Source organism: Taurulus bubalis (genome assembly GCF_910589615.1).
Source record: "Taurulus bubalis genome assembly, chromosome: 12".
Lineage (NCBI taxonomy): Eukaryota > Metazoa > Chordata > Actinopteri > Perciformes > Cottidae > Taurulus > Taurulus bubalis.
This window is the reverse complement of record NC_136600.1, coordinates 1853810-1879215: the sequence shown is the minus strand read 5'-3', so window position 1 is coordinate 1879215 and position 25406 is coordinate 1853810. Positions and strand designations below refer to the sequence as shown.

Sequence of the window (25406 nt, the reverse complement as noted above, 5' to 3'; positions counted from 1 at the left end):
TTACGTGGCTCAAGCCTGTCGCGCCGTACAGCTCAGATGACAGGCGTTTTGTACAGCCAATGAAATTGCCTAAAAAATGGGACCAATCAAGAGGGGGTGGAGATGATCCTTAACAGGCTTCAGCTTCACCAGAACAAACTTCTGCTCATAGATCCTCAGTCTGTCATTGAAATAGCATAAAAAATGCATTTATACTTCATTTTCTCTGTGTCAGCAATACTGGTAGTATATATGAATAGTACCTCTATAAGTTTGCAAGAGGATAAGCCTTTTTAATAGGTATATATAATATATATCATGAATATTTTCAATCTCAAAATGGAAAAACGCCTAGACATTTCATTAGAAAAACATGTGTAAAATATTCATTTTCTGTAATATTGTTATCTGCTTTTTACTTAGACTAGAAAAGGCTTCAGGCTATGGTCCCATTGTGTTTTCTAGTCCATAAGTCCCATTTATAGTCATCTACAGGCATCTATTTGCAAAGAAATGTTCAGGCGGAAATAAAAACCTTATACTTTAGTGTGTTCAAACTTATATAACTCAGTGTCAGCAGCACTTAAAGTGATTCTGACTATTGAGAGAAAAAAGCTTCAGAATGTTACCTTTCAAAAGAGACCAAGACCATGCATTTACTCCAAATAGTTCAAGTACAGCTTGCAATTTACTTTGGGTATACCTGGATAGGTGCTTTTCGTCAAATTTTACAGGAATGTTAAGCGGTTAATGCGAAATACAAATATGTATACATCTGAGGTTGATGATACTTTTGCAGCTATTTGGGTCACAAACCAAAATATTGCAAAGTTGCAAGTTCTGTTTTGACCTGATAAGATATGATAAGAAGACCTTGCAAGATAAAAGGTCAGACGATCACAATTCATCCTATGAATTCACGACAATGCATTCTGCAGTAAAACATTTTATGTCAACCTCATGGTGGCACTCTTGGAACCATGCATGTGTTTGTACAAAGTGCGATGCCAAATTATCCAATAACTGTTTGGATATTTAGTCTGGACGGAATTGATTGACCAACCTTATCTTGCACAGCAGCTCGATTCTCTTGATGTCACGAGATAACGCAAGCATTACGGAATCACATATCACATGAAAATCCATCTGGTCAAACTTCAAGTAATGCGTGTGTGTCCAGTAGGCCAGAGTGTGGACCAGTCAGCCTCCTGGGAGGAGCTAATGGCAGCTATGGGCGTGGCAAACGTGTGTTTGAGACAAATCTGCTGCAACAGCATTGGTTATATCAGAGCAGGAGAGAACCTCTTCATGGGCAGAAGAGCAAAAAACGGCACTGAAGGCTTTACTCCTTGGAAAAGATGTTTTCGCTCCACCCCGACAGATGCATGCCTTTTACCAAACAGTTTCTAATGACAGCTTCTCAGATGGTTCTGTGTAACAAACTATCTGGCAGGTCAAGATAGGACCAAGCTTCAGACTGACAAAATGATATTCCAATATTTTGAACCACGGCACTGAATAAAGATAGCTGTATTAAAGGCCACATGCCTCACTGACAATCTTCCCACATCTGTGGCTCTTTCTTTCCTTTCATATACAAAAAAAACATAGAACACAAGATCATACATTTGCAACACCATTTTGTCAGCTGTCTCACTTGTGTTGACATGAAAATCCATTGTTATGGAATTAGTGAATACTCTGTTTCCTCCATATGCGTATATCTTTTTTTATATTTCAAGATTCAAAGTTTGACATACAACCTGAACTAATGTGGAAGAGCAGACTGAGTTTTTTTTCCCGGGTTTAGCCGAGTATCATTACCATTGTAGATGTTCCATAATTCATGGAAGTCAGAGAGCTTGCCGTACACATGCTTTCCTTGTTATTCAGGGAAGCAGACCTTGCTATTATTGCAGTCCAGGTCACCAGGCGACAAATAAGCCAGCAGGCTTGGTACATGTACCATATGCCAGGGGTCAGGGTGTGTGCCAGCCTGAAGACAGGCTGCCAGGCCTCCCAGAGCTCCATCCAACTGACACACTGGGACCAGTTCGGCCTAGATCACAGTACTGCAGTGTGTGTTCACTGTGTTTAGCATTCGGCCAGCTAAACTCTGCTTTTTGAAGTCATATGCTAATTACATCTGTTAGATTACAAGCAAATCCAAATAAAAAAGAAAGTCAAATAGCAATGCAAAATGTTGCGGTTCATGAACTCGTTCATTTTCCGACTAAAAGCCGAGACCTCTGTTTCCTCTCAATGTCAACTACAGCCCCGATGATCTGACAACATTGGTACAGAATGAACTGCTCAGTAGTATATTGTCTTACACCACCATTAATCATTATAATAATATACCATTTACATAAAGTTTCTGTCAGGAACTGTTACGTGGTTTTGAAACAGTCTCAATGTAATATGTATGCCTCTCTATGACCTACATAGAAAACAAGACCATCAGAGAGAAGATTGGCTAGCACTATACAGTTATTCTTTAAAGCCTGTGGTGGCACCGGTAATCTGATGGAATCATACAGGTTCACCAGAAACTCTTTCAACTAAGACTCCAGCAGGGTCTCAGCCTTCCACCTGATGCTGCGTTCACACCAAACGCCTAGCAAATTTGGCGCGCGAGTAGATTAAATGCAAAGTCAATGCACAGACGTGAATGGCGCAATTTTTTTTTGTCGACAGTCACCACTGAAATCAACACCAAAAAGAAAGTTTATCGTCGTAGTTACGCGTACATTTTGCCAACAATGTTTCTGAAGGTCAACCTTCAACTCCACACCCTGAGATTGTTGTTTTCATTTTCAAAAGTGTCGCCTTACAGGGATATTGGTTTGGTTTAAATTTGTGTTTTGTTGTCGTGAAACCTTTAGTATAGAATCTGAATACTTCTTCTTTCATAGCATCTCTCTACCTGCACATACTTAACTTTACTGACAAACAGTAGAACATATAGACTTTGCTGGTGAGAGTAATTGGCTGAAATGTGTCCGATTGATCAATCAAGTCACTTTAAACATTACCAAAACCCAAATTCAAAGAAAAGACTGAATACCAAACCTGCAAGCTTTAGGAATGTCTCCACAGTTGAATTTTGAATGTGTATGTGTGTTTGTGTATGTGTGTGTGTGTGTGTGTGTGTGTGTGTGTGTGTGTGTGTGTGTGTGTGTGTGTGTGTGTGTGTGTGTCTTTGCCCTGCAGGTCTTGTTGGCAGCTTTAGGGAGGAATTGATTGTTTCTGATCCTGCCACCTCTGTTAATTAAGTTGTAAGGTGGACACATCTGGTTCACTATGGGGTTAATAGTGGCTTGATTTTCTGTGTAGGTGATAGGAAATGAGATCCTGGCTCGACCCGCAAACAGCTTGACCTTCTCGCTGTCGACATTTACACAGATGACCTGATGGCGAGGACAGATAGCATTGATGGTGGACACTGAGGGCAAAGACAAATCTGATCTGATTGGAGTTCTTGAAGAAGTTCAGGCAGGATTCTCTTTCGTTTGGATCTTTTTCTTCTCTTGTTTCAGTACAAGAGGCACATTGCATAGCAAAGTCAGCGCAGCAGAACATTTATATTATCATATAATTCTCATGGGTTCTCCCCCTGACCCCCACCCGCTGTTGTAAATTGCGTCTGCTTTTCAGGAATGGAATGGAATAAAGGGGAGTAGGAAACTACCTCTCTCCTTGTGCTGTTTCTCCAGCAAGCAGGGAGCGAACAAGCAAATCAATAACCATAATGGGACTCCTCTAACAGCTCAACTTTATAATGGCAAAACTGAGATGGCAGCAGCATGTGTTATAGCTCTCCCAGCCAGCCATAACATCCATACAACTACCTGGAACACCGCTGCCGCCACTACCGCTGCTGCTGCTGCATGGTTTGATTAGGCCATAAGGGAGTACAGGCTAGTATACAATCCAGCACCGGCTCAGGGAGAACTGCTTCTTTCTGCTGTTCACAGTAGGGACATACATGCATACATCCATTCGTCAGTAAGCGTACAATACAGGCTTTCAGCTTCTCAAACCAAAAGATGTGCTGTTTTTCTTTGTCATTGATGGCAATACATAGGAACTGCTATAGAAATAGAAAAGCAAACAAATTGAAGACATTACTGTGGACCTTCATTTTAGAAAATTTCAGAGACTTAACAATTAAGCCGTTTACGCTGGGATTTCTGTATACAGAGGACATTATTGAGCAGTTAATTTTCAATTTAAACAAAACCCACGGAAACTATAGTTAAACAGCTAAATGAACAATACGGTCGGTGCTCTGAGAAGGTCTGACTCCCTGTGAGGTCCAGTTCATCCCAAAGGTGTATGGGTCCAGACTCAGAGCAGGCCGGTCAACTTCTTCCAGATCCACCTGGGGAACGCACTTCTTGTGGCTTTGTGCATGGGGACCATGTCACGTTGAAACAAGAAAGGATCAAACACAAACTGCTGGTACAAAGCCGGAAGCTTATGTACCATTTTATGCGGTATTTCTCTTCATTGGAACCAAACGGCCTTGGCCAAATCAAGTGGATATTGACTACCCTCATCATATGTTTTATTTCAGATCATTACCTTCATGGTATTACATAAAAAGTGTCTGTTGTGACTTGAAATAGTATCTCATTATGATCTGATATTTTCTTGACCGTTACAGTGCAAAAACATTGCTCAAAAACAATATCAGCCAACGCAACCCCTTTCTGTCCATGGCCTGGTTTCTATGGTGACTGTGGTTGTGCCTCCTTCCTGACAACCACTGCTTTTATTATTATTATGATTAGTCACATTTCTGTTACTCTTAGTTCTTTTATTATCTATGATATCCACTGCTGCTGCTGTTGTTGGTAGTACTAATATTTATGTTTTTATTATTATTATTATTATTATTATTATTATTTTTGCTATTATATGTATACTTTCTGTCATATGGATTGATTCCATTCTAATTATATTACGTTGCTCAATCTGTACACATTAACTCTATCACACAGTATTTTTAAGGAGATTTCTTTTTCCGATGCGAGGGTCCAAGGACAGAGGATTGTTGTATGTTGGACACAGTTTAAAGCCCTCTGAGGCTAATTTGTTATTCATGATATTGGGTTATCCATCCATCCATCCATTATCAGCCGCTTATCCGGGGTCGGGTCGCGGTGGCAGCAGGTTCAGCAGGCCGACCCAGGCTTCCCTCTCACCCGCAACACTTTCCAGCTCATTCTGGGGGATCCCGAGGCGTTCCAAGGCCAGCCAGGAGATATAATCCCTCCAGCGTGTCCTCGGTCTTCCCCGGGGTCTCCTACCAGTTGGACGTGCCTGGAAAACCTCTAATGGGAGGCGTCCAGGAGGCATCCTGACTAGATGCCCGAACCACCTCAGCTGACTCCTTTCGACACGAAGGAGCAGCGACTCGACTCCAAGCTCCCTCCTGATGTCCGAGCTCCTTACCCTATCTCTAAGGGTGAGCCCGGCCACCCTACGGAGGAAGCTCATTTCGGCCGCTTGTATCCGAGATCTCGTTCTTTCGGTCACGACCCAGAGTTTGTGACCATAGGTGAGGGTTGGAACGTAGACCGACCAGTAAATGGAGAGCTTCGCCTTCAGGCTCAGCTCCCTCTTCCCCAAGACGGACCGGTACAGCGCCTGTTTTACTGCTGCAGCCGCACCGATCCGTCTGTCGATCTCCCGCTCCACCTTACCCTCACTCGTGAACAAGACCCCGAGATACTTGAACTCCTTCGCTTGGGGTAGGCAGTTTGTCCCCACCTGGAGGGAGCAATCCACCGGTTTCCGGCAGAGCACCATGGCCTCAGATTTGGAGGCGCTAACTCTCACCCCTGCCGCTTCACACTCGGCTGCAAAACGCCCCAGTGAATGCTGGAGGTCACAGTCCGAGGAGGCAAACAGGACCACATCATCCGCGAACAGCAGAGAGGCGATCCCGAGACTCCCGAACCGGATCCTCTCCGCCCCCTGGCTGTGCCTAGATATCCTGTCCATGAAGGTGATAAAGGGCAGCCCTGGCGGAGGCCAACACCCACCGGGAACGTGTCTGACTTATTACCGAGGATACGAACACAGCTCCTACTACAGGCGTACAGAGACCGGATGGCCCGTGCCAATGGGTACGGCACCCCATACTCCCGCAGCACCCCCCACAAAAACCCCCGAGGGACCCGGTCAAAAGCCTTCTCCAAGTCTACAAAGCACATGTAGATTGGTTGGGCAAACTCCCAGGACCCCTTCAGTAGTCTTGCGAGGGTAAAGAGCTGGTCCACTGTTCCACGACCGGGACGGAATCCGCACTGCTCGTCTTGAATCTGAGGTTTGACAAGCGGTCGGAGCCTCCTTTCCAGCACCCTGGCATAAGCTTTTCCCGGGAGGCTGAGCAGTGTGATGCCACGATAGTTTGAGCACACTCTCCGGTCCCCCTTCTTGAATTTGGGAACCACCACCCCGGTCTGCCAGTCCATGGGCACTGTTCCCGACCCCCATGCGACACTGAAAAGGCGTGTCAACCAAGACAGCCCAACAATGTCCAGCGCTTTCAGCATCTCAGGGTGGATCTCGTCCACCCTGGCGCCTTGCCACCAAGGAGCTTTTTGACTACCTTAGCGACCTCTGCCAGGGATATGGGTGAAACCACCCCAAAGTCTTCCGGCGCTGCCCCCTCTCCGGGGGACATGTTGGCCGGGTTTAGGAGTTCCTCAAAGTGCTCTTTTCACCGCCCGACGATGACCCCAGTCCGGGTCAGCAGTTACACCCCCCCCCCCTCTGCTGAGAACAGCATGGGGTAGCCCCTGCTTTCCCTTCCTGAGCCGTCGTTTGCCAGAACTTCCTTGAGGCCAACCGAAAGTCCTTCTCCATGGCCTCCCCGAACTCCTCCCATGCCCGAGTTTTAGCATCCGCGACCATCGCAGCTGCAGCCCTTCTGGCCTGCCAGTACCCGTCAGCTGCTTCAGGAGACCCCTGGGCCAGCCAGGCCCGAAAGGCCTCCTTCTTCAGTTTGACGGCTTCCCTCACCCCCGGTGTCCACCACCGGGTTCTCGGGTTGCCGCCACGACAGGCATCGAGGGCCTTCCAGCCACGGCTCCGAGCAGCCGCGTCCACAATAGAGGCTTTGAACATGGTCCACTCGGGTTCCATGTCCCCAGCCTCCCTCGGGATTTGTGAGAGGTTCTTCCGGAGGTGGGAGTTGAGGACCTCCCGGACAGGATCCTCTGCCAGACGTTCCCAGTTCACCCTCACTACACGCTTGGGCTTGCCTGGTCTTTCTAGCCGACTCCCCCGCCATCTGATCCAACTCACCACCAGGTGGTGATCAGTTGACAGCTCTGCTCCTCTCTTCACCCGAGTGTCCAAGACATACAGCCGCAGATCAGCTGATACGATTACAAAGTCGATCATTGATCTACGGCCTAAGGTGTTCTGGTACAAGGTACACTTATGAGCCACCTTATGTTCGAACATGGTGTTTGTTATGGACAAACTGTGGCTAGCACAGAAGTCCAACAACAAAATACCATTCAGGTTCAGATCGGGCAAGCCGTTCCTCCCAATCACGCCCCGCCAGGTTTCTCTGTCATTGCCCACGTGAGCGTTGAAGTCTCCCAGAATAACTATGGAGTCGGCAGGCGGCGCCCTTTCCAGGACCCCTCCCACCGACTCCAAGAAGGCTGGATACCCCGAACTGCTGTTCGGTGCATAAGCACAAACAACAGTCAGAGCCTTACTCCCCGCAACCCGTAGGCACAGGGAGGCGACCCTCTCGTTCTCAGGGGAAAGATCCAACATAGCGGCGCTCAGCCGGGGGCTCGTGAGTATCCCCAGTCCCGCCCGGCGCCTCTCACCCTGGGAAACTCCAGAAAAGGACAAAGTCCAACCCTTCTCCAGGAGCTTGGTTCCAGAGCCCATGCTATGCGTGGAGGTGAGCCCAACTATATCTAGCTGGTACCGCTCCACCTCCTGCACCAGCTCCGGCTCTTTCCCCGCTAGCGAGGTGACGTTCCACGTCCCTAGAGCTAGTCTATACCGCCGGCGATCGGCTCGCCCAGGTCTCCTGCCTGGCCCGCTGCCCGGTCTGCATAGCACCCGACCCTGATAATTCTCCCCGCGGGTGGTGGGTCCACAGGGTGACTGCTGCTCCATGCTGTTTCTCCGGGCTGAGCCCGACCGGGCCCCATGGGCGAAAGCCCGGCCACCAGACGCTCGCTGACGAGCTCCCCTCCTGGGTCTGGCTCCGGGAGGGTGCCTCAGTTTCCCTTGTCTGGGCGAGGTAGATATTGGGCTATATAAATACAATTGAAAATAATTGAACTGAGGCCGTCCCTGAGGTGGCAGAGAAAAGAAAAGAGACAGGCCAGCTTGACAGCATGTTCACAACAAGTAATATGGATGACCGCATGGTGTGATGCCAAAACGCTTTTTTGAGATTCACGAAAATGATTAAGAGCCATGTCTGACTAGCTGAGTTGGTATTTAGAGGGTGGGCATGTCTGATCTTTGTACATCCTTGTGGGGTGTTAATGGCATGCGAAGGCTTGAAGCATCAACATGGACAATAGTAAGAGAAGTAGTGCTAAAGGGTAGTTTTACAGTTGTAATTAAAGATGTGTGCCAGTAGCATTAGTATCACTAGGAGTAGTTATATTGTTGTAATGGAAAAATATACTACAATCTTTAATAGTAATATCAGTAGTTGCATGCATGTTCAGTCAAAGACATTGGCAATTTACAGTAAATTATTATTACAGTTGCGTTGAAAGGGAGGGAGCTCAGGATACTAATAGTCATGACTCAAGGGAAACATTGAAACATATATTGTACATTAACCTCAGGACCTAGGTCGTACTTTTTGATTAGCATAGTGCCACGATATAAAGGGCATAACTGAAAGACCTAGCCTTTATTTGCAACAGCATATTGCAATTCTCATCAGAGTTAGCTCAAAGAGAATACTAACAGTATCCCGATGATGCAGGTAAATGTACCAAACAAGGCTAAAATCATGTTGAATAACAAGGATTTATTTTGTACAGCCCAAAATCACAAGTTTTCACTTTACAATCTGTACACATATGACATCCTCTGTCCCGGGACCTCACATTGAAACAGGAAAACACTCTTTAATGGGAGAAAAAGGGAAGAAACCTTCAGCCAATGGTATACCAAGAATTCACGTTCATCACAAAATAACTACTACTAATGGAGAGAACGGCAAAATACAATGAAGTCGATCTAGTTCCTGATGGAAAACATTATTTTTGTATTATCTTGAATTGATCAAGATTAGAGCAATAATAGCAAATGCCTGTTTGCTGTTGAGGGAATTAAAGGCCATGACTACTATCTGATCATTACCAATATCTACAGTATATAGAGCCATGCGAGTGTCTGTTCTTGTAAAGAGAATATATTGTGCCACAGAGAGAGAGCTCTCAGTGTACTTTAGTAAGTCCCAGGACCACTCCAATAATCTATTTCAATTTGGTGTGTGTGTGTGTGTGTGTGTGTGTGTGTGTGTGTGTGTGTGTGTGTGTGTGTGTGTGTGTGTATGTATATTTGTGTGTCTCCACACCAGCAGACCCAGTCCCATCATACGCTCCACTACCACTCAACAGCCTGTTTAGAGAAGGGCTCAATGACTCTTCACAATTCACCATGCTAATCCCACGTTTTCTGTGCTGGAATGCTAATGGCAGCTGCAATAATGTCTGTGCTCTGATTCCTAGTTTGTGTCTTTTTTGTGTGTTTTTGTTATTTAGAGGAAGTGGTTAATTGATATTTTCAAATCAGTCTTTTTCCCAGCTGTTTCTAATTCAAAATGCATGTGGTCGCTAACAAGTCAAGGACAAGTGTACCAGTATGGAACAAAAGAGCATTAAGCAATTCATAATTAAAAGTCTACCTTGATGAGTCGCCACAGTATTGCAAGAACATTGACCCATTTCTGGCCCAAGTATGAATGATTTAGTCAAACATGATGAAGCGAGCTAATTACAGACTTCTAGAGAAGTGCTGGCTAAAAGAGAACGTTTAGCACCCGGGGCCTTGAATTGAAAATTATAAAGTTTAAATTGGAAATTGCAAAAGAAAATTTAAATGACCTGCAAAATATGAAGTATCCTCTTTTTTCAAGTTTCTTTTGCAAAATGGGGAGGCACGGCCCCCTTCTTGTCAACCAACGTGAACAATGTGAACCAACGTGAACCAACGTGTCACGTTTACGTGGAACAAAGATTACCAAATTCATGTTTCAACCACCTTTTTGAGCATTGGATCCACACAAAGTGGCTTTACAAACACTTGATTGTATAGCAAACACCTGCTGTAACCCTGTATCATCGAAAAAGTATTCTGTGCATTTAATAAGATGCCAGGCAGTGTTTTGCCTAATTTAACCTTAGTGTTTAGTTTACTTTATACACACAATGAGTTATCCTGCTTTGTTGTAATCCATCTTTGTGGGTTTTTATGGAGATCCATCAAGTTTGGTTCTGTACCTGCATCCTGAAGTTTGGGAAAAGGCTTTGATATGCAATAAAGAAGTGTTGCCTATTGTAAATATTGGCTCTGAGGCTTAGTTACTATGAGTTTTTGGTGCAGTTTATAGACAAATAGTAACAAACGGTTTTTGCTCCTATTTCCAAATGAATTACGTTGAACTCATTTTGTGGCAGAAGAATAACTTTAAATAACCACTTTACTGTGTGGCAAGAGTGGATTTGTAAAGGGAAGTGTTAATTGCAGAAAGATATAATGGTGGTTCATGCCAGGCAGAAATGATTAAGAGCAAGGAGAACTATGTGTAGCTAATAACGAAGACATCTTATTGTTAGCGTCTGGCCCACATTTACACCCGCAGGTGTATTTATAGTGGGGGAACAGCAGCATGCATGCTCTGCCTCCACATTCCTCAACAACTAGTAGAACCTTTGACCGCAGGTCTGCTCTAATTTTTCACCAAACGGGTTACATGCATGTAATTGAACATAAATAAGCCACGCGATGTGGCGGGGGTTCAACATTAACCTTGACCCCGGGAGTCTGCAGCTCAGGGACTGATCAGCCATTACTCCCATCATGCAGCGCTGCAGATCGGCTGTCTGGGGGAATTACTTTAACGTCTATGCGACTAGTAATGATTGAAAGGGAACTCTTCTTCCTTGTCGCGGTGCACTCGGAGGGGAGTCGTGAGGGGAACGCTTGAGGGGCTGTTTCCTTACAAGGATATTTATCACAGGCAGGCCGATCTGTTTTACGCTCAGGAGACTCACAGACGGCCCCCTAATAAACGCTTAGATGGGATGAAATATTCATGCAGAGTTAAATATGGATCCTAGAGCAGTCGCCACGCATTAAACACCGTCAATACCGATCAACACTGACACCCCTCTTTTCTCCCACTCCAGTATTTTACCCCTCTAGATTTCTAGAATGTGCCTGTACATTTTGGAAGGCTATGAAGGAAGAATCAGCCACGCAGAGTAGAAGGAGAGACGTCTCAGTAGTGAGCCAGAGAGCTCCGACATGTGTTTATGATGAGCGAGTGCAGCAGTCAGATGTGTTGAGCTGCTTATATCGATGTTAACTAACTAACCGTAAAACAACAATTGCTGCTGCAGCAGTGGATGCTGTTTTTCTCCTAAGACGGCTCACGCAACATCAAACGCTCATATGAGATAGGACTCAAGTCCAATATAACACACAAACACACACTTCTCATACACTTGTATACATTTAAATTAAGCCAGCTAAAAGTGCTGATCGATCCCAGCAAGTGGCATCCATTTTGGAGGACCTCTACTCGTGCTATATGGACTCACCAATAATGTGTCAGGCAGCCCAGTGGCATCATGGGAGGGATTAAATGGATCGGCATGGGTCCGTATGTCCACACGTCTCTCCATCTGTCACATACAGTAAATCAGATGCTGCTCACTGGCTTTTGTTTGAGATTTAGAGAAGTACTTATGCCAGTCTTTGTTCAATCTTATTGAAATCAATTGGCCTGACTTGGATCTTTCAAGTTATAAGTCTCAAGTCCAAGTATTGTTGGTGTTGAAGTCTAAACGGAGTCTTTTTTCATTACTTTGACTGTAGTCATCGAATTCATAAGTTGAGTCTACACCTCTGGCCCTTTGCCCGGACTGGGAGATATTTCCTCATGCAGCACAGAGAGAATGAATGAAAGGAAACAAGGAGCCAAATGTGTTGATAATCAAATAAGAACAGAACCACATTATATTATGGACAGTGAGGGCATTTCCTCTGTATTGTTTCTGACAATTACATTACACAATTACTCATATCTGCCTCAGCAAACATATATATATATATATATATATATATATATATATATATATATATATATATATATATATATATATATATATATATATATTTGGCAGTGGGCATTTGGCTATTTTTTAAGGCAGTGGGATGCAGTTGAAACCTCTGTAATACGCAGTATATGAATCAACAACCAGCTCCAAAAATATATATATATATATATATATATATATATATATATATATATATATATATATATATATATATATATATATTTGTTCTAGTTTTTTGAACTTTTATTTAACCAAGGAATATTTCGAGCAAATAACTCCCCATTAAAACACAAAATATTTCTTAGATTTTTGTTTGCGTGGATAAGATACAGTATAACGTGTAATTTATCTAGCACTAAAACATTCCCATTGATAGAGGCGTCAGATCAGTAAACAATATATTTCATCATTAAAGTTTATAGTATTTTTTTTTTTTACTTTGGACTGGCAAACTAGCTCTAACTCTTCATGATAAGCAAAGCTCGGATTGTCTGTTTTGGGGTCTGTTTCCCCAAAATGTTCCTTTTGAGGAGGAATTACAAAAAGGCAGGTTGACCTCCTCACACAACCTATTTTCTTAACAAGCATCTACTTATGTTATTGTATCACACTTATACACCAGGCAGTATATATCATACAATTTGGCCATGGTGCAGATATCTACACTGACATGAGAATAGAATTGATTTGCAATTTGCATCCATAATGAAGAGCTTTTTCCAGAACACAACTGTTTTTTATTTACCTACAGTATGCACAGCCAATAACTTTAGCATGATTTAGACGGTTGTTTTCCCACATACACAGTCGTATCCAGGGCCAATGGCTAACATGGTTACCGGTCCTCTGTGGCTTGGCTTCAAACCTTTTATAGTGTGCCTTGTTTATCTTGTACACAGTGTGTTTCCGATGTTGTGAGCAGCAGCTGAGGACTTTGTCATGCGATGGTTAAATGGAACACTGCCAGTGTCGCGCAGGTCAACACTCTGGGGATGTCATCATCAGTGAGCGAGACACTGTTTGAATTAATGGAAAGCAGCGACTGGCTGCCGAAGCTCCAGCAGACTGCAGGCTGGTTTCCCACAGTGCAATGCACTCATCTGGAAGCAGGAAGTAAACAAATAATGCCACAGGCCGAACAGCTGGGGACGTCGGGCTGTGGGCAGAGACACAGGACCGATGTGCCTGCTAGTTGATGGAAGGAGTGACTGGTATCTAAATTAGCATCTGGGCCAGTCAGTGTGGATTCACGTGTGATGAATATAGTTTAATTAATTACCTGTGATCACTTTTAGTTTTTAAATAAGAGTCAGGGGAGCATGGCAGTCACTCAACACAATAGTTTTTTGCTGTATAATAATAATTTACTTCTTCGACTTAAATTGTAGCACTGAAAAAAATGATATCATCACATGTATAGTGGGAACTATAAGTATGAATGTAGTAAAACTCTGTGATATTTTTTTATATTAACTTTACAAAACCAGTCATTGCCTGAACTATAACCATGTAACTGCAATATGTTAGTTTTATATGGTCTGTTTTGTGGTTATACTCTACCACCATAATGTAAATTGAGCAACACCTCTTTTGACCCTTATTAGTGCTTTCATCACTGCCTTCCAAAATGAAAGTGAAGGTTCGGAAATGGACTCTTTTCTGATCTGTCAGTAGGTTGAATTAAAGCATTGACTCAAATTGAGAAAGCAGAAAAGTATACAAATAATCCGCTAATTGGATGCATAGACAACACATTTAACAAACTACATGCACTGCATGTGAATAATAAAAATGACTGCTCAGCTGAGTTGTGGAGAATATCGGAAACATTGTGTGTTTCAAATAGGTAATATACAGTAGGAGGGGCCAGGGGAGGGCGTCAAAGAGAATGGATTTCATTAGAAATAAACTGACTTTAATTATGACCACCACTGCCTTATGAATCAACTACTGTGGAAATGTATGGACATCACTTTGAAATGTCCTTTTAGGATATGCATTGCATACATGGGAAGAGGACTGTACACGTTTTAATGGGGCGAAATATACAACTTTTAAATGTATTCCTTCCATGTGTTTTTCCCCCACAGGTCTGATTCGGTTGCAAGAACTCATAAAGGCGCCATCCCGCTACAACATCCGGTTAAAGATCCGGCAGCTGCCGACAGACACCAAGGACGCCAAGCCGCTGTTAAAAGAGATGAAGAGGGGGAAAGAGTTCCACATCATCTTTGACTGTGGCCACGAAATGGCTGCTGGGATCCTGAAGCAGGTGTGTGTGTGTGTGTGTGTGTGTGTGTGTGTGTGTGTGTGTGTGTGTGTGTGTGTGTGTGTGTGTGTACATAGTTGTAGGTGCAACTGTATACACCTGTGTTCTTACATCCCTTCTCAAGTGGAAACTACAGCAGGAGACAGTTGTGAGGGTCTGAACAGAAGAAGACAGCTTCTCTATTTGGTCTGTTCACTGTGGCGCTTGAATCTGTCGCTTCACTTGTGTTAACAATTTAATTTGACACATTTTTTACCACCCAGTACATTAAAGTGTCCGTATAATTATGTGGAGTATGTTTCCTTCTCATAAGGTTCAACTGATGTTGCATATCTGGCCAAATTGTTGTCTTTATCGAAACATCAGAGTGCAGAATCAGTTTCTAGCTTGTGATAGGATGGAAAACATTTTAACGTCAAACTGCAGCTGAGCTAATATTCAGTGCCAAAGCAGGCAGTTTAGTGCCCTTTATACCAAGGGTTTCATACCTTTTTTACTGTAAAAGCTAATGTGACAAAATGAAAGTGGAGAAACTGCTCATAGCACCAAGTTGTACATCAGCAGCAGCAGACTTCATTTCTTTCTTACTTTCATGGTCTTTTAACAACGTTCCAGCCACTGCAGTCATCACCTCCATCACCGTCCCACCTTAGGCCAATGGCCTCTTGTGTTTCATTAGGATGTGCGCCACTAAACGAAGCCTCTGCGAAGTCTTCTTCATCAGTTTGGTAAACAGATGCGTTGTTTTCAGCTCCTTTAACGTCTCTGTTCTTTAACTGCTAGCAGCCAGAAAGGCCCACGACACGCTGCTGTACACGATGCTGAAGTGGTGCTCAATGTTACATCATTGTGTAAAATATAAAATGAGACACTTGTGAAAAAAACAATCTCTGCTATCTCAGAAAAACTGTGGATGTTTTGCCTTTTATTGGCCTGTCTATTTTCTGCTGTCATAGTTAAATCTGGTGAGCGCTTGCCAGTCTGCTGACATCTCCTAATGCTACGTCGTCACAGCGGCGCAATGTGTTTAATCAACAGATGATTTGCAAATAACATTACTACTGGTCGCTCACAAGCTACTTGTTGGAGACCCGTGCTTTATGTCGTGACATGGAAAGTAAAGTTATGGAGGACAGTGTTGCATGGATGTGTGTGGATGTTCAGAGATCACATTTGTTTTAAATCTAAATGACAATCCTTCCCTCAACAACCCTAGACAAGTGTTTAAGTTGCCCAATCCAAATAAAAAGCTCACCATAGTGTATTTGCTATAACCATGATCGTTATCTAATTTGGATCATAGTTATATCAAGATCATCAAAGATTTCTATCAAAGAAAGAAATATCTCTTTGATAGAAATTGCCATCAAATGTTGTACATCTGTTAAATATTGTTGTCTTATGACTGGGTTGGTTTCTTTCTTTCTGCCATGCATGAGTACATGATCCCTTACTGGTTTCCGACCATGGAATGCTGCCAATTGGGTTTGATGAAGACCGGCTAAACAGTCCAGACACCACGTAGTAAACATAAAACCTAAAAATAGGGTTTCGACCAATTATGTCTAAACTATGATTCATGAGTCATCTCATTATCTCATGGTAGCAAACTGTGTATCATGACTTGATTATCAAATTAATTTCATTAGCATCCTGGTCATAATGGGCTCCTGGTAACTGAGCTCAATCCTCTTCTGGGATTCCTTTTCCTCCACATGATGAAATGATCTTGATCCGCGAGTGAAACAAAGAAGCCTTATACACTGTGATAATGACCCTTTACATCGGTAAACAGTGACGGTTAGAATATTTCATTAGCTGCACTGTGTGGCATGTGTAGAGTGGTGAATTAAACACTGCAAGGAAAAGCTTGTCCTTGGACATTAGACTTCAGCTCTATTCTTACAATTCCACACAATGGCGTTTCCATGCAGCACAAGAATGTCATTTGGCATAAAAGAGGAACTTTGCAATGAGTAACTCAATTAGCAAGCAGTCATATTTCTTCTGCTAGCAGGATTTATCAAATATTAAAGACAACATGATTCACCCCCGGCACTCTGTCACTCTCCTAGGGTTTTTAATCAATGCCTGAGTGGTAGATTGCTGGGGAAGGTCAAGGACTATACTCTCATTAATAATTTCAGAGAGAAACCCTGCTAATGGGACGTAATGAAAGACGTCACTGTCCCGATCTGATATTCTCATTTCAAGGTACACCAATAAGTTAGAGATTTTCATACCCATCAACAGCTACCAGCCTTTACTCCCAAATGCAGAAACAACAAGGAGGACAACAAGGTAGGCAGGTGACAAAGCATATTAATTCAATTCAGTCTGGAAAGGAGTGTGTTGCACAAAGACTAGCAGCGGGAAAATGGTGTATATACATTGTCTATATTTAGGGTTCACACATTCCGAAACAACAAGGAATGTAATGAAAATCAATAAGAAAATAAATAAACAGCTTAACATTGGAGTGAACAGTCAGGAGAGAATATAACATTATTAATGAGGAGGTCAAACTATTTTAAAAAACTCTACAATGGCAGCGTGACTTTTTACTGCATCCTGCTGTGTTATTACGATTATGGTTCCAATGCTAACCATTTACATTGCTGAAGGAGGCGGATTTACCATCGACATGTAAAGTCACCTTTGAAACAATGGGTCCTCCATTTCACACAGAATAGACGAAAGAAGGCCGCTGGTTGTCAGCTAATGACCGGGGATCTAGTCGGCTCAAAAGATGACTGTCGCTTGTTGATTTTATCCGCTGTAGCTAGCTAACGTGAGTTTCACATGCTGAACGCATCATCACACGGAACCTCCTTCGCTGTTAGTTTCGGTGCTGCAAACATACCTAGCTCTCCGCCTGCTGATTTCAACACAGATGTGTTGTTCACAATGTAGCGTCATCAGGGATCAGTGACTAGAAAGCATTAACGCCCATCTCCCAATAGCATACTTCTTAACTGCATATCAGCTGACAACGATTGTCAGTAAAACTTAATTTCACACTTTGATAGTTAAACTGTGTAATTAGGATGCTGTTCGCATCTAATACATAACCATACTCTATTGTTGCACATTAGCACTAGCTAGCTTTGTAATATTGACTAAGCCAACACAGACTTCAAACAGTCCTGCCCACAAGGTGTGTTGAAAAGAGAAAAGCTGTGCAAATATTTGGTTGTGCTGCTTAACTTTTGCAGGCAATCAAAAAAAAGAAATGGGCTACACGAATAGCCAATCAGAAAAACGTATCTGTTGTATCTGGGTGAAATGTAATCCAGCAACCAATGAAACTTAAGCTAATAATAATAATATGGGGGGAGGGGGGCTGGTCTGTGGGCATACGGAGGCGCGGCGGGGATGGGAAGAGGATATGTCACTCTTACCTGTCTTAAAAACTTGAGAGCCCTGCTTTTGTCACATCTAAACTAGAAGTGTCACCAAGAAGCAGTAAAATTCATGGTAAAACGGAGAAAAAAGGATTTCGCTCAAATCTCATCAGAATTCACCTTTAAATGCTAGAACACAAATGTGAAGATGTTTTAAACCTAAATGCAGCAATTAAAACCGAACAGGATGTAAGTTGTCTCTTAATTTGTTTTCATTGCCCACAAGTGACATAAAAAAATTGAACATGAGCTCTGAAAGGTTAACGACACTTTTCTGTTATCACAAGGTCCAGGAAATGGCACCATGTGAATTACTACTGAGTGGGCTGGCTCTCAGACGGACTGCTGGAGGCTTTCTCAAGGTTTCCCACCTGATACCAGCAGCCATTATCTCTTCCTATCTGTTTAATCATCCTTTCCACACAGTCCTAATCTGTGATTCATATTGGTTCAGTGAGTCTCTACACAGCGGCCAGGACTTTGACACCACCATACAGCACCACACACACACACACACACACACACACACACACACACACACACACACACACACACACACAGTCTAGATGATAATAGAATTATGCAGAGAAAGGCTCCACTTTAGAATCTCATCTCAGAGGTGCATTTTTAGAGACAGATTGCCTTGGTAGTGGTGCGAATGAGTACATATTCCTCGCTTGGGAAGATGAAAGGCAATTGCAGACAGATGACAAAAGTCTGACTCACACTGAACGTGAACCAAGCCGATAGTCAAGTAAAATTACATGGATATAATCAACTTAAAATGTGAAAATTGAGCTGCAACAGAGCAGAACGTAGTTTCCCAATTAATCCAGATTCCCTTTCTGTGCTCAGTCCGTTCTGGTCTTCATGCTGTTTGGTGAAACTACGTATTTAAACAACAATGAGCACAGGGCCTCTAGTGTGTTTCTTTACTAAACTAACAGTTTGCTTTTCCATCCTTTCATATTTTGCTGCTTGTGGCTTAAGTAAACCCTGGCTTCCTTCTTCTCAGCCGTGTCTTGCAACTCTTTTCTGAGGGATCACAAGGTGTTCCCAGGCCAGCCTTCTCCCAATGTCAACTGCTGGCTTATGTTCAATACACATCTAGTTTGCATCCAATGCCAATCATTTTGTTTGTTAATTCAGACTTTCTGCAATATCTCCCGGCAATTATATCATGGCTACGGTAGAGGAAAGAACAAGGTTAGAACATGAACTTCAACATGAAAGTGAAACATTAAACAAATCCATTCACCACCACGTCCTCCACACCCTGACTCTACATTCCCTACATGAAGGACACACTACTTCTCACATTGGCACAGGATGTAAATCGTCATGTGCAGACTTGTCAAATATTGACATCATTTCTGGGATAATGGGCTCCATTAACATATCCATCTGGCACATTTTCACTGATTGTTGCTCTACATACCACTCTGTTTGGGAGAAATGTTGATGAGCTGCTTGCACTTTTCCTGTCCGTGCCAATAAAGTGTGTTCCAAACAGAGCCAGCGCTAAAAGCATCATATTGTCAAATCAACAGCAGAAGTATCACACCTCACGAGCTGTTTTTTTTTTTTTCTCAAAAGATTGTAAACGCCAGCTTTCAAACAATCTCCCACAGTAACTCATCGTTGTGGGTTAGATTCCTTATATATGTTTCCCAAATGTCCATCTATAGAATCATGTATTATCCTCCATATTTCTCTACATATGCCAAGACTGAGCTCTGTCTTCTGCTTTATTTAGCTGTCTTTCTTATTTTTGGTGGGCGTTTGTTTCTTATCTCTGAGCCTGTGGCTGCAGCAGTGCAGCAGAATATATGCCTCTTCACATTACATGGTACTACAGCCAGTAATACAGCCACACAAATGACAAATGTCTCTCTCTGTGTGTGTGTGTGTGTGTGCAAAATATGACAAAATCTTCTATCTGCTTCCCTATTCATTTATAAATCTCTCCCTCTCCCAATTTCTCTCTCTCTGACTCCTTCTGTCACTCTCTTTCTTAGGCTCTCGCCATGGGGATGATGACAGAGTATTATCACTATATCTTCACCACACTGGTAAGTAGAGAAAGGGGCTGTGCTGCACAGTCGCTTTGTCATCAGGTCTAACTCAGAGCTCCATATCCCCATGAAGATTTGTTGCATCCCAAAGAACGAGAGGACGCTGCTCTTCAATCTTCATTTTCTCCGCTATTCATTTTATATTCATTACCTTGGATCATTCCTTGTCCCTTCAATGCTTTTTTTCCAGAGCCAAAGAAAATAATAGCATAGTTATTTTAGACATCGAGATAGCTGTTTTTTCTTCTTTTGCTTTGTGCTTTTTGCTTTTCTCCACTGTCACATCTTCTTGTTCTTAAAGTTACTGTGAGGATTCTTTAACTGGTTATGAAACAGTCTCAATTTATTAGTGATACCTCTATGTGACCGACATAGAGGCAAGCATTAAGAATAAGTAAAAAAACATCAGCAAAAAGATCAGCTGTTTTAATGCTCGTCATTGGTACAACTGGGTCCGATTTATAAGATGAAATCAGGCAGGTTCCCCAGAACCTCCTTCAGCTCAGACTCCAGCAGGGAGCCATCACCGCCGCCTCGCTGCTGGGGGCCCGCTGGTGTCGCTGCACTCGCTAGAGGGATGGGAGGCATGCGAGAACCAGATCAGACCCGGCTGCAGTAAAATCTGAAGTTTTCTAAAGAGACTTGCTTCCGGGAAACCCTAGTGCTCTTTTCCACATTGACCACCAAAACCATCACAACAATAAAGTTCCTCATGGTAGCTTTTAAGTGAATTCTTATCATCTTCCTCACACTCGTTCTTTTCTCAGCTGTGTTTTTCCTTTTCCTCTTTCTGCTCTAGTCCAGATTGTATTCCCCTCCTCCTCTTCGTCCTTTTTTTTGTCTTCCTCATGGATGTTTAAAAAAAGCTACATATTTCACACACTGAGTCAGCCTTGCTGCCAATTTGTCCCGATAGCAACCCCAACCCTAACCCAACCTGCGATACAAAATCCTCTGTGGCGCAAAAAGCATTTTGTCGAATTTAGTGCATTTATGTAGCGCTTTATTAAGTGCAATCAAGTGTGAACCTCACAGACCAGCATGATAAAACAAGACGTCAGCAGCTGCTCTCTGGTAGCCATACTAGGTCACCTGCTTGTGTTGAGAGAAGACGCTCATAACACAACAATGAGTCAAACTCTACAGCAAAGACACATCTGTGGTACACCTTAAGCAGCCTGCTGTTTCCCTCTATTATTTCACCACCATTCAGCAGACAAGACTAAACTAAATAGTTGTGAGTCATGTTGAAAATATAACATTATGCTTGAATGAGTAACTTCTACTTAACCAAGTTCTAAAAACCCCATTTAAAGCACCCCTTCAATATAAGATAACATTTCTGTTTAACAGGTCTAACATCACAGATGTTTTCTTCCATCGGCTCAGGTCAGATCCTCTAACTGGAGACATTTCACACAATGCAGAGGGCAAAGCTCAATACCATTGTAGCAAAAAGACAATACATATATTCATAGTATAAATTGCACAAAACATCATCAGACTACCTCGACGTGTACATGAGGAATATTTTAGCACTGATCATCGAGGATATTAAACTGTGACCTGTTTAAAAAAATAATAATTGAAATGAATGATACAGATTTCCCTGCACCATGCAAAATAACTCTGATGTTCAAGCATATTTACCAACGTACTTATTTTGTTGAATACTGTGACATACTGTTCCTATCCAGATATATGTGATAGTATTGTTTTAATAGCCTCCACAGATTAGTACTAGCTCAGCTACCCCCATCAATCACATGACCTTGCAGGTCCAGTTCTCAAAATGCATCCATGGTCTTACCGCCTCCTCTTTATCTCCCATTTCCTCATTTATTTTCCTCCCTGCTTCTAATCGGCCTCATACTTCCCTTTGCTTCCTCCTCCACTGCTTCTGCCTCTTGTTATTATGATGGTTGATGCTAATCAGCAGCAGTAGTAGTCACAGTAGTATTTGTAGCAGTGGTGTTTCTTTGTCACATTGGTAACAGCCAGTTTGAAATTTAGAAATAAAGAGTGTCATCTAGCGTCTCAGCATACACGTGAAAGCACAAGTTCTTTCTGTTCTGTGGAGTAACGAGAGGTGAGGCATAAGATGGTGTCACTATTTATTTATGGATTCAGTCTGTAGCTCTGATATTGCGTGGCTAGTGACCTTGCCTTTGGTTCTCTCAGGAGAAAGTCCCCTTCTCTGTCCACACAAGGAAATGTCAAACAACACACATCTGCGTATGTCCACGCACTACTCAGCATCTTTCTAAGCTCCCTGACTGTTGTTCCACGTCAAAAGATTTGAGTGAATTAAAACTCTTATTGAAGTCCCATCCCACTCTCATCCTGAAGCAGCTGTTTGTGTCACATAAGATCAAAACACTGACTTTTGCTTTTTTAATGCTAAGTTCCTATGAAGGCTGAATAATTCCAATGTCAACTCTTTGTTCTTTTCATCATAGTGGCTAAAACAGCTAATTTTTTCAGGTTTGAAATGAAACATCCAAATGAGCGTACATTCTGTGGAAAAGAACGTACGCTCATTTGGATATTTCCAGGCTGAATCCAGACCCAATTTATGTGAGATAATTCAATTTCCCTCTGGTGTTTTCAGGAAGATGAAAAGTGAAATACAAACACGAGTGAGGGAGTGGAGGTAGAGTGGTAGTCGTGTTTGGCAGACAGAGTCCGGTGCTGACAGCATAATTCTCCCAGCAGAGTGAACAAACCAGCATACTGCGGCCACATATGGCAGCCTCTCCCCTGCCAGATTTTGTATTTACTCTTCACTTACCTTATGTTAAGTGTTCGTCTAATACGATGTGGAAGGTTTGGTCCCAAAACCAGTTTGTCATCATGGGTCTGACTGAAGGTTCACCACTCTCATGTTGTCTTTAACCCTAACGTTAAACATAGTAACACCATCTCTAACGTCGGGTATATTTCACCCGATATAATGTACCTGATCAAATATACTTCTCATCAAAATATATTAAAATACAACAATACAAGGCAAGTTGAAGTACTCTTCTTTTAATTTACCCTATAGAACTTCTCATAAAACGATAAACAGGTATCATGGGAGACCCTGAAAAAAGGATCAAAATCAGGTGAAAAATTAGGGAATCGTCAATAAAACATGATTAAAAATATAAATAATGGAGCTATGAACTTGGTCCACATGTTCCTGGAACATGTGAGCCTTGTCATGTGAAGGAAAAGTCTCTCTTCAATGTTAAAACACATCCGGAATGTTTTCACCCTGTATCACTAACCCCAGGTGAAAATCAAGTACAAATACTTTGTTACTTTACTTAAGTAGAAATTTTGGGTATGTATACTTTACTGCAGTATTTATTTTTTAGACGATCTGTACTTTCTACTCCCTACATTTTAAAAATAGCCTTGTTACTATTTCATTTTTTGTTTGTTTTATAGGCAACTAGTTATCATGTCTTCCGCTTCATGAAACGCATGTTAATGCTCAGTAGTACACATATGGTACTTAACGTTCTGCCGTCCCGCGGGCGTCCTTTACTGGACATTCTAGTGTATACTGTACCCCCTATTTATAGTTCGGTACGAGTTCGGTACGAGTGCCACATGTTTCTGGAAACCTATGATTATTGTGATCCCAGCTGTGCAATCCGTTTCAAGATCAGACCACCACAGCAGCTACAAACAAGACTTTTGTCAGACAACAACAAACAAACAAACGATAGCAAAATCCAGGCAACTCACTGATGACGCCTCATATTGATCCATAAATCCATAACATGCCAACAACAACGGCGTTGTTACGTCATAAAGGTCCAATAAAAAAAAAATCCCATAAAAGATTTAGTCCAAAACACGTGACTACATCCATCAATATCCACCAACTGACGTTGCATCATTTCATATCAGCTGGAAGATATGAAAGAATAACGTTTGTTTTTAGAAAAAAAGCATGTTTGCATCTGAGCACAGCTACAAACTCGGTATCAAAATGACCGCCAAAATCTAACGTTTCCAATGAAACCCTACTTGAACCAATATGAGCTTCATGTCCTGACTGACAGGCTACATTACCCAACCAGAAGCTACTTCGAAGAACAGGCTCAGCCTCTATTTCTTTACGTGGATCAAGCCTGTCACGTCGTACGGCTCAGATGACAGGTGTTTCGTACAGCCAATGAAATTGCCTAAAAACCAAATACCAGGAAGAGGGTGGGCAGGTAATCCCAACAGCTTTCAATTTGATGAGAAGAGACAGCTGCTGATAGAGCCTCAGTTTGGCATTGAATTAGCATGAAAATGCATTTATACTTCATTTTCTCTGTGGCAGCAATACTGGTAGTAAATATGAATAGTACTAAGTATTAGTTTGCAAGACTATAAGCCTTTTTAATAGGTATATAGTATATGTATCATGAATATTTTCAGTCTCAAAATGAAAAAACGCCTAGACATTTCACTAGAAAAACATGTGTAAAATATTCATTTTCTGTGATATTGTTATCTGCTTTTTACTTAGACTAGAAAAGGCTTCAGGCAATGGTCCCATTGTGTTTTCTAGTCCATAAGTCCCATTTATAGTCATCTACAGGCATCTATTTACAAAGAAATGTTCAGGCGGAAATAAAAACTTTATACTTTAGTGTGTTCAAACTTATATAACTCAGTGTCAGCAGCACTTAAAGTGATTCTGACTATTGAGGAGAAAAAGCTTCAGATTGTTACCTTTCAAAAGAGACCAAGACCATGCATTTACTCCAAATAGTTCAAGTACAGCTTTACTTTGGGTATACCTGGATAGTGCATCCCACATTTTTCAACATTTTAAAACATTCTAGTCATTATGGCCTTTAGAAAAATGATTGTTTTGGGGTGAGGTGGGGTCGTGCACTATAGGCCCCTGTGACGCGGCTGAAGAGTTTGTCCTTAATGGAAAACAAATTCCCCTTACATTACTTTTACTTTTATACTTTGAAGTAGTTTTGAAACCAGTACTTTTACACTTTTACTGAAGTAAAAAACTTGAGTTGATACTTCAACTTTTACAGAAGTATTTTTAAACCCTAGTATCTATACTTCTACTTGAGTAATGAATGTGAATACTTTTGACACCTCTGCCTGTAGATAGAACCAGGGATTGGAGCAGAGAGACACGCCCACTTTCACTAAGACACGCCCACCTTCAATAACGTCAGTGAGCAGCATGAAGCTACACAAAAGGCTCGTTCGAGATGAGCCAGTTCTGCGCAGAATCGATCGGCGGCGATCGGCGCGCAATGCATGCTGGTTAGATTTGTGTCCGACTTGCTCCCGACTTGCTCTGATGTCA

General features: G+C 42.4%; 1 protein-coding gene across 2 annotated transcripts in view; it reads left to right on the top strand.

Moving 5' to 3' along the window:
- The window catches only part of grik2 (glutamate receptor, ionotropic, kainate 2), a gene marked incomplete at both ends in the record, with an annotated part of 274403 nt that overhangs the window by 87243 nt on the left and 161754 nt on the right, over positions 1-25406 (top strand). For both annotated transcript variants that reach the window (XM_079227201.1, XM_079227202.1), the window contains 2 exons: positions 14426-14607; positions 20027-20080. In XM_079227201.1, coding sequence (XP_079083327.1) covers positions 14426-14607; positions 20027-20080 — 236 coding nt within the window. The remainder of the gene's footprint in view (positions 1-14425; positions 14608-20026; positions 20081-25406) is intronic.